This window comes from Nicotiana sylvestris, chromosome 5 (genome assembly GCF_000393655.2).
Source record: "Nicotiana sylvestris chromosome 5, ASM39365v2, whole genome shotgun sequence".
NCBI classification, from domain to species: domain Eukaryota; kingdom Viridiplantae; phylum Streptophyta; class Magnoliopsida; order Solanales; family Solanaceae; genus Nicotiana; species Nicotiana sylvestris.
In genome coordinates, this window is record NC_091061.1 from 31,043,600 (window position 1) to 31,053,666 (window position 10,067).

The 10,067-nt window shown below is 38.7% G+C and overlaps 1 protein-coding gene across 1 annotated transcript; it reads left to right on the top strand.

The window, feature by feature from the left end:
• The first annotated feature begins 415 nt into the window (after positions 1–415).
• On the top strand, positions 416–3,527 carry LOC138868450 (uncharacterized). Its single transcript, XM_070146004.1, has 2 exons — positions 416–863; positions 3,478–3,527. The coding sequence occupies exons 1-2, from the start codon at positions 416–418 to the stop codon at positions 3,525–3,527; spliced, it is 498 nt and encodes a 165-aa protein (XP_070002105.1).
• Positions 3,528–10,067: the final 6,540 nt, after the last annotated feature.

Genomic DNA, 10,067 nt, shown 5'->3' on the forward strand with positions numbered 1-10,067 from the left:
TATCTCAGATCGTGGTGCTCAGTTCACAACAAACTTTTGGAAATCCTTTCAGAAAGGATTGGGCACAAAGGTGAACCTCAACACCATTTTTCATCCTCAGACAGATGGCCAGGTGGAACGCACCATTCAAACTCTTGAGGATATGTTGAGGGCGTGCGTTATTGATTTTAAAGGTAATTGGGACGATCATCTACCTCTCATTGAGTTTGCTTATAATAACAGCTATCACTCTAGTATCAAGATGGCACTGTACGAAGCTCTGTATGGGCGAAGGTGTAGATCACCAATTGGTTGGTTCGAAGTCGGGGAAGCGGAGTTGTTAGGACCCGATTTGGTCTATTAGGCTATGGACAAAGTCAACTTGATACAAAGGCATTTGAAGATGGCTCAAAGTCTCCAAAAGTCCTATTCAAACATGCGACGTAGAGACTTAGAGTTCCAAGTTGATAATTGGGTGTTTCAGAAGGTATCGCTCATGAAAGGCGTTATGAGATTTGGGAAGAAGGGGAAGCTTAGTCCCTGCTATATTTGTCCATATAGAATCCTGCGAAGGATCGGAGACCTGTCACAAGAACTAGGTATTGTACACCCAGTGTTTCATATGTCCATATTGAAGAAATTCATGAGAGACCCGTCACTTATGGTTCCTACAGAGATTATAGGGGTTAAAGACAGCCTGTCTTACGAAGAAATTCCAGTGGCTATTCTTGATCGCCAAATCTGCAAGCTCAAAACTAAGGAAATTGCTTCAGTAAAAGTGATTTGGAGGAATCAAAAGGTTGAAGAGGCTACATGTGAAGCCAAGGAGGACATGAAGTCCAGATATCCCTATCTCTTTGAAGAGCAAAAGGAAAATGTGGAAGGTAATTAACCTTTCCATTCAGGTCTTATATTATAATCTCCATGCCCTTCAGTATTTACTCAGCTTAGTATTTAGTGATCATGTGCTCGTTTAGTTTGATAAATATGTATTCATGATATTTCAATATTCTCATATCTCCATCACAACCGTTTAATGTCCATAGATAGCCGTAGTTGCAGCTGGGACTATCATTCAAGGACGAACGATTCCAAGGGGGAGATAATGTAACACCCCGTAAATTAGGCTTAGGTATAAATGAATTAAAAGAGTAGTAAGCATATATTTTGAACATGTGAAGTTCCATCGGAATAATTATGGGTGAAAATAGTTCTTTCAAAATCAAGATGGAAAGTGAGGTGGATAAGATTTGACAAAATCGACTAAGTTTGCAGAAGATCTGTTTTCCATCAAGGTTTAATGAAATTGTGTAAGGAATTTAAGGAAATGCAAAGAATGAAAGTTTTAGGCCTTTGAAATAGCTTTCCAACGATATATTGTGGAGCCCAAATGGAGCTCTATGCAAAACGTTATGCCCGTTTTACAGAATGGTGCGTAACCACCATGTTGCCGCGTTTTACCGCGACCGCGGTCGTGAGGCAGTGCTCCAGCTATTTATCGTGGTCCGGATCGCGGCGACACCTATTGGGATGCGGTGACCAATTTGGGAAGTCATTTTTAGCCCTAGTTCGTCCCCCACAGCCCTTAAAACATAAGAACTTGCTCTAGAAAGGAAAGCTCTCAAAAACCTAACTCCTTAAGGGTCCCTCCACCACCCAAGGTAAGTTCTAATAGTGATTCTAAATTAATTTCAATTTTCCAACATCTTATTAACATGGGTAAACCCTCCATATCATTAGATATTCGATTGGGACATCATTGTTGTGAGAAGGAAGCCTAGAACTCGAATTCAAAGGGTTTGAACTTCAAAAAGGTAATGTCTTCACCCTCTAACTGATTCTAGCATTGGTTTAATGATTATAAACCCTAGTTCATGAGATATGAGTTGATGGGTTTGACAGAAAAGCATGAACGATTATAGGGTTGGGGTGTTGAGTGTTGATTATTAGTTAAGAATGTTGTTTACTTTATGGGTGATGAAGAATAATGTTGATTATAATCATTTGAGACTTTAGAATTTATCTAGGAACAAGAGAATGGGTTGTTGGGTGTAGAGACACCATTAATAAGGACTATGAAGCTTTATTTTCACCAAATGTCTGATAAAATGTTTAAGTGACCAAATCATGAGCATCATAGCTAATATGGAACCCCTTTGACTTGTATTGCTATAGATTAAAGTTGAAAGGGTTGACAAACGTTGTATTACGCTCAAGTACAGGAAGTTAAGGTATGTAAGGCTAACTCTTTACGTTTGGGAATGTCTATGATTCTCCCTACTGTTAATACCCAATTTTTTCGTGTATATTTTAATATGCAAAATACTTTCAAAATAGCATATATCCGCATATATAAGTATGTCCAAATGTTTTATTATTTTTCCTTAATTTTTAAAGATTTTTAAATCGATTTATTGCCCTATTTTATCCATAAAAACCCAATAATTATTTCCAAAATTATCATTTTAGTGATTCATTTATTGGATTCTCATATTTATGCTAAAATATAGGTAATATAATTTTTGCATATTTTTACAAAGTCATTTAGTATTTTAAAAGTTAAATTGTATATAATTACAACATTAGCCTCTTTTAAGATTAATTACGTTTATATTCATAAAAATTAGGTCTGGTATTTTTAAATAGTTAATTATGTTCTATAAATAATTTTGGTACTTTTAATTTATTTCTAGAAATTAATTTATTATTTTTATAAATTAAATAAGGAAAATTGGCTATTTAAATGTTAGCCCAATTTCATTTCGATTATAGCCCAATTCTGACCCAATTGAACTCGATTGAAATCATTTGAACCCCCGACCCAATTCCGATTTAATCCGACCCAAACCCATCTTTATAACCCGCCTACTCGCCTATTTTGATCCAGACCGATGATCATTCAGATCAACGACCAATAACCATCCTTGCCTTTTTTAATTCAAACGACCCCTAACCCTAGCCTCATTTCCAAATTTCGCCTCCTCTGAATCCCATTCTCTCTCAACTCTCTCTCAAATCCTCTCAAATCCTAGCCGTCGCCATCAACTACAACCCTAATACCTTCCCAAATCTATGGTTCCCAAAGTCATCGGAGACCTATATCTATCTCCTATGGATTCTACGTGCTCAATTATTATGGTCTCGAGGCTAGATCTCTAAAGAGCTTGGTCCGGGCTTGTTCGATTACAGTTCATGACTGTTCTCTGGTCGTCTCCGACTTTTTCTCTAGCCAGCCATGGCTATTTGAGTCAGACTCTTGACTCTCCTGCTTAGATCGTTAGTTTTCAAAGCCTTTCTCACCACTTTCGGTTCTTCTGAAACCTTAGCCTTTAAGGTTCCTTCGATTTCTTTTTAAATTTGTTTCATATCTATGTTTGCTCTGAACTTCTAAGTGTTTTTCTCAAATTTTCTTTTAAAACTCTGCTTTCAAAACCCCTTATCTTTTCGATTAGGGTTTCTGTTAAGTTATTTCAAAATGTTTCTCTGATTCTTTGACAGGTTTGGCTATGTTTGCTTATATCATTCTTCTACCTGAGTTTGCATGTTAAATCCCCTAATTTCTTTTAACTGTTTACTAAACAAATGTTTGTTTGCCTGAGTTTTGTTCGATTTGTTTGCTTATTCTCTTTTAAAACTCTCATATTGTTGAAAATCCCAGGGTTTTGGGTGTGAGACTGTTCCTTTAAGTGCATGAATCGATTTGAAGTTCTTTATTTCGAAATCTTTTGCTCCCTTTGTGTGATTCTTCTGATTGTTGGGTTTCTATCTTCTCTAAGACTCAAATATGCTCGAAACTCTAATTTTTTAAAGAAGTTTTCCTCACCTGCTACTGTGAGACCTTCGCATACTTTTGATATTCTATGTTTTCTTCACTGCTTGATCTACTGGACTGCCATGCTTCGAATGTTGCTATCTACTGAATGTTTGTGCTACTGTTGTGTGCTATTTCTTCTTGCCAACAGATCTAGCCTCGCATGTACAATGTTATGCACCCTATTTATATCCTGAGTCTCCTTCTCTGACTAATTTTCAAACTCATGACTAAGTTTAAACTTTTCCTTTGTGAGATTCTGATTTCACTCGCCTATTAAGTTTAATTAATTTCTTTCCTGCTTTGCCTTACTGAATCCTTTCCAAAATTAGAGTATCTCTGTACCTAGACTCGAATTGCTTACTTGTTATTTTACTACTTCTTTTATGGCAAATTTTATCCTGCTTTTTAATTGATTGCTTTCCTTATTTCGAACCTGTCACTGCCTATTAAGCAAGTGACCCCTTAGTTAATGACAATCACTTGTATAATTGATTCTGAATCATGATTGTTTCCGTGTTTGTAGCTTATTACCTCTTTCTTACTCGTTTTCAAAAACTATAAATACCCGTTACTTCTTCTATTTCAAAGACGAACACTTTTAGTTCTGAACTCATACTTACACTCAAACACTCTCTCTTGCTTTAATATTACTTGTGCTACTGCCTGTTTAGCCGGCTGAAAGCCAAGGCTATATTTCGAAGTTCTGCTGCTTTTCTTTACTGCACTTTGCTTCTTTGACTGGTATGTTCTAATTAAGTTTTTCAGCACCAACAACAATATGCTTACTTACTGATTTTGCATTCTTGTCTATCTACTGCTTGTATTTAATTCAGTACCATTATTAAGCATCCTATAATTTCCTTTCCCCTATTCTGAATCAATGTATTATGAATCCCAAACCCCTACCCCAATGTGATTAATACTTGTGGTTAGTTTGGGGCATGACATCATCGAATATTGCTGAGCATGACCCAAACTTGATCCTTCTAGAATCATAACCTCCATGTTACCCTTATATGTTGTGTGTTCTGGTTGATTTACAAGCATGAAAGCACTCCCTATTGCTGTGCATGCCCAAAATTAACCTATGCCTAAGTATATGGGCCCCCTTGCAATAGATTCCCAATCCTCTGCCCCTTTGTGTAAAGTTATCAATTCTTTGAAGTGTTAATGGCTGACTCCCCTCACCCTTTCCCTCTCCTTTATTCACTCAGTTCTTAGAACTCAGTTTCTGCACCTTTTACTCTCTTCTTAGGCTTAAGTTCTGCCCCCCTCATGTGAGCCTTGCCTTGGGAATCATGAGCTCCCTCTGAACTTGGACACATGAGGGCTGGTATTTCCACACTGCACTTGTCCCTATTCTTCTTATGAAACTTGGGTGTGAGCACTTCCCGGGGTCCTATTGAGGCCCTTAGGGAACTCTGACACACTCAAGGCTGAGAAAGGCTTTGGATCAATGGTATTTTGAGTTGATTTATCTCATAACTCATAGAGGAAGTCAAGAATCAGGCTTCCTCTAGTTGTAACTTTTCTTTGTACTTTTTCTGATGTAATTTATTATTCCTGGTTTGTAATAATTTGTAATGAACATTTGGGGCTGGCCAGTGTAAAAAAAAGGGTTGGGAAATTATGCATGCGCAAGGGTAGAAAACATGCCTATAGGACTGCTCCAATTCTGCATATTCACATTAAATTTAGAAACCATGTCTATAGTACTTACTTGTTCAACATCACATCTAGATAACTTGCCTATAGGGATTATATAAAATTCTGCACATTTGTCACCATTTAGATATCATGTTTTTTAGGGACCAATTGGTTATAACCCAATAGCATGCTGAAATTAGTAACGCATAGAAATCATGCCTATAGGGGTTCTTAAATAAATTTGAGTTGTTCCATTCACATTCAATGTTGGATATCATGCCCATGTGGATTAGAGTCTGTAATAGTAGATACCATCATCTGCAGAATTTGGAACTAGTCTAATTTAAATTCGTCTATTCTGAACCTCTGTTTAATAATTCTCTTATTTTCAACAAGGTTTAGCAAGCATGCCTATAGGATTGCAAGCAGTATGTTTTGAGTTATCACTATTTCACCACCTTCTAAATTAAGTAGATATCATGCCTATAGGACCCCGTCTAAACACTTAGGCAAGATTTAGAGTAATAACTGTAAAATTGAATCCGCCTTTGTTAATTGTTACAACCAGCATGCAGGCCTGAGTCGGATTTCTTATTTGAGTTATGTAATAAACTAATCTGCCTCAACAATTAACTTCCCTCGGCTTTATGTGCTTTAAATCAGACCTAAAAAGTATGTGCAAGTCATGCTAGTTATGTGTTTTTGTTTTGAGGAGGTATACATGAGCCTTTTGTCTATTTACATACTTCCCCTTTATATGCCATATTATCTGTTTTTGTATGTCGCATTAGATTTTTATCCTTTGAAACCAATCAGCCTAATATCCCTTCCCTTTAGGAATAGTAGTCCTAAGTGTCTCTGGGACTGAAGGAATGTGACGAGTAATAGCATGCAATAGTAATCGAGACCAATCCGCGCTGTAATACCTTAACGGGATGGGAAGGGTAGATATGGATATGATGACCGGTGCACTAATGCCATGTGTAACCCCTCTTTTGATGAGTGATTACCGGGTATTGCATTGATGTGATCCATATTTTTTGTAAACCTAGGACCCCCTTTCTTTATTTCCCCCTTTTTTAAGCATTGTAACTCCTTATTTAAAATCAGCTCTTTTAATTGCTCTTTCAAACTTTATTTACTTTCAAATTATTGTGCATTGAAATCCCCTTTTATTTGAGTCTTATCTACTTATATGTTAATTGTACCCCAAATTCACAATAATTGTCTGGCCGGGAACTACACTAGTGGATCCTGAGGGGTGCCTAACACCTTCCCCTTGGGATAATTTTAAGCCCTTACCTAATCTCTGGTTACCTAATCAAACTTAGAATTGAATCTCTATTGGGTCCTAATGCACCTTAATCATTAGGAGTCGACTCTTCAAATGCAAAAACCCAGTTCCCAAAAGGTATGAGTTGTCCTTCCAAATGTCATAAATCCAATTTCGTGAGAAAAAGGGGGCACAATAGCATGGCGACTCTGCTAAGGACTTTTAGGCTTTTACCATTTCAGACTATTATATGTGCAATTACTTGTTTAATTCCTTTAAGCATTCAATTCCCTTTTTCGATTGCAAACTGACTTGTCTGTTTTTTTTCTTTCCTTTACTACTGCTTTAAAATTATGAAACTGTTGTATTTACTGCTTTCTTAAACGTGCAAATACGTGACAACATGTTTTTAATTATTGCATAATCATGCTCAACATCATACTCCACTCGTGCCCAAACAAATATCATAGCAACGCTTATAATGAGTGGTTGCGCTCTTCCTATATTATTACCCCCTAAATCCAGAAAATGCATATTTACGGTAAAACCAGTCGATCAACGGTGTAGTCGATGGTTCCGTGACTTTCCCCCTTGAGTTATCCGCTCAAGGGTACCAGCCTAAAACCCCATAGAAACCTCACTCTGTTTAAACTGTGCATGCATCGTGGTCAAACCTAGCCGAGTCAGTCATGTTGTCCGCATAATGACTCTTTAAGATAGCCTTGTCCAAAGTTCACTAGGTTTCCCTAAACCCAAACGGACACCACCATGTTCTGTGCATTTATTTGGAGAACTAAATGCTTCATGCTAATTGTTGATGTTAAATAGTCGGGTCTGGTGGGGGTAGGGTCTTAACCCTTTTTTTTGCAGAAAATGAAGAACGAGGTCCCCAACTTTGGTATGGTTAGCATACCCTCACTCTTTCTAGACTAGTGGAGGAGTCTTCCATCAAATGACCAAATCAATAAGTGGAAGAGAGGGCCGCCAAATCTAGCAAAAACTTGGAATATTTGGAATACAGTCTGCTGGAATTGGAAGGAAAAGTGAGGAAAAGAGTCACCGACTACCAGAACGCTGAGGGAAACGAAGGAGAACGCCTGGCAAAGGCATTTTTACTGGTGAAACTACGCGAACTGGAGGATCTAATCAATGAGAGCATTCAACCTGAGGAAGGTCCTTCTGGGACCAAGTAGATACGAGTTCATCTTTTTCACTTTATAAATGTAATAGGCCAATAGCCATTAGTGACTTTTATTTCTTGCTTATTTAGTGCCGATTTGGGATTCGTCTGTTTTTATCAATAAAATGAAGCATTTAGCATCCTAAGTTCTCCAAATCAATCTATCGCTAGGCCTATCTCGGGCACAAAGAGGTCCCCAAATTAGGAAACGATTTACATTCTCGCACTATGTGTTTAAATATTGCAATGCCTTTTATAAACCTCACTAACTTGTTACCTTTTTGTTTTTACTTTTTGTTTTATTATTCCCCTTCCCCAAAGGTTAGTTCGTTCACTTTGGCAACATCATCCTATTCCACGAGATCCAGGGGCCCTCCACCCACTCCTCCTCTTAGTCCTGTCAAAAACAAGAACAAAGGAAAGATGGAAGATTTGAATAACGTCAGAAAAGAGAACTCAACTGAACGGGTAGAGGCCATTCATGGTCACGGTACTCAGGTTCCTAAGGAAAATGCATCCCAACTCAAACTAAAGCTGCTAAAATTCCAAGAAGAGCTTGACCAGGTTCAGAACTTAGCAAATCTGTTATTTTCCCTCACCACTCCAGATATCAATTTTCCAAACGCTCAGAACCCCACACCTCCATAAAATATCCCAAAGCAACAAAACCATCCGCGCCTCACCATCACTGCAACACCTGCCATACCTCAAACAACACCCCGTTACTCATCCCAGAACTCCAAAACCCCACAAATGACCACTTTCACACCCACCATAACACCCCTATCTAGGTGGAGACTATGCCACAGTCTACCCAACCTATCTTAAGAACACCCGATTCTGATGACAAGGATTTGCTCATCAGGAATTTGGCTGAAGAACTTAAGAAATTGACTAGCCAAATTCAAGGCATTGAAGGAAGTAAGGGGATTGAGGGGCTAAAAATTGAAGATCTTTGCATACAACCCGATGTCGAACTGCCCGATGGGTACAAACTTCCAAAGTTCGAAATGTTTGATGGTACATGCGATCCAAGGGTCCATTTGAGAACGTACTGTGACAATCTGGTTGGAGTAGGGAAAGACGAGAGAATCCGCATGAAACTTTTCATGAGGATCCTGAAAGGAGATACTTTGTCCTGGTATATTAGCCAAGATCAAAAGAAATGGTCGAGCTAGGTAGGCATGGCGTCCGACTTTATAGACATATTCAGGTTCAACACGGAGAATGCGCCGGATGTGTTCTACATTCAGAATCTAAAGAAGAAGCCCACAGAAATATTTCATGAGTATGCTACTCGCTGGAGGTTCGAAACTGCTAAGGTCAGACCTGCCTTAGAGGAGGAACAGATGAACAAATTCTTTGTCCGGGCTTAGGACCCACAGTATTATGAAAGGCTAATGTTGATTGAGAGCCATAAATTTTCTGACATTATCAAGCTGGGTGAAAGGATCGAAGAAGGCATCAAAAACGGTATGGTTACGAACTTCGAGGCCTTGCAAGCTACCAATAAGGCCTTACAGTCTGGTGGTGTGTCCAAGAAAAGGGACGTAGGGGCCGTAATGGTTACATAGAGAACCAAATCTCTTGTCAAATACCAAATTTACCCAACTCCTCCACTCACATATCATCCTATTCTGAACTACCAAACACCCTCACCCTCCTACCAAACTCCACCACCCACTTATCAATCACCTCCATGGCACACATATTAGCCTACTTCACCCAGATATTTCCAACCAGCACATGTTTACCAAGCCTACAATGCTCAACCGTCCCATTAGCAATCACCTCCTACACGCCAAAACTTCCGTAGACCTCGACCAAATTTTGACCGCAGACCTCCTGAACAATACACAGCCATTGCTGAACCTATTGACCAGTTGTACAAGAGACTTAAAGCTATTGGTTATGTCACCCCCATCCCTGCTGCAACCCATTGAGAACCCCTCTCATTGGGTTAACCCAAACAAATCCTGTGCATATATTCCGGCATGAAAGAACACACCATCGACGAATGTTGTTCTTTGAAGTATAAGATCCAGGCTTTGATTGACAACAAGATTATTGTGGCGAAGGAACCCGCTCCAAATGTCCGCAATAATCCTCTGCTAGACCACAAGGGTGGAGGTGTTCACATGATTGAAAAAGAGGATGATTGGGATCCCGAGGGA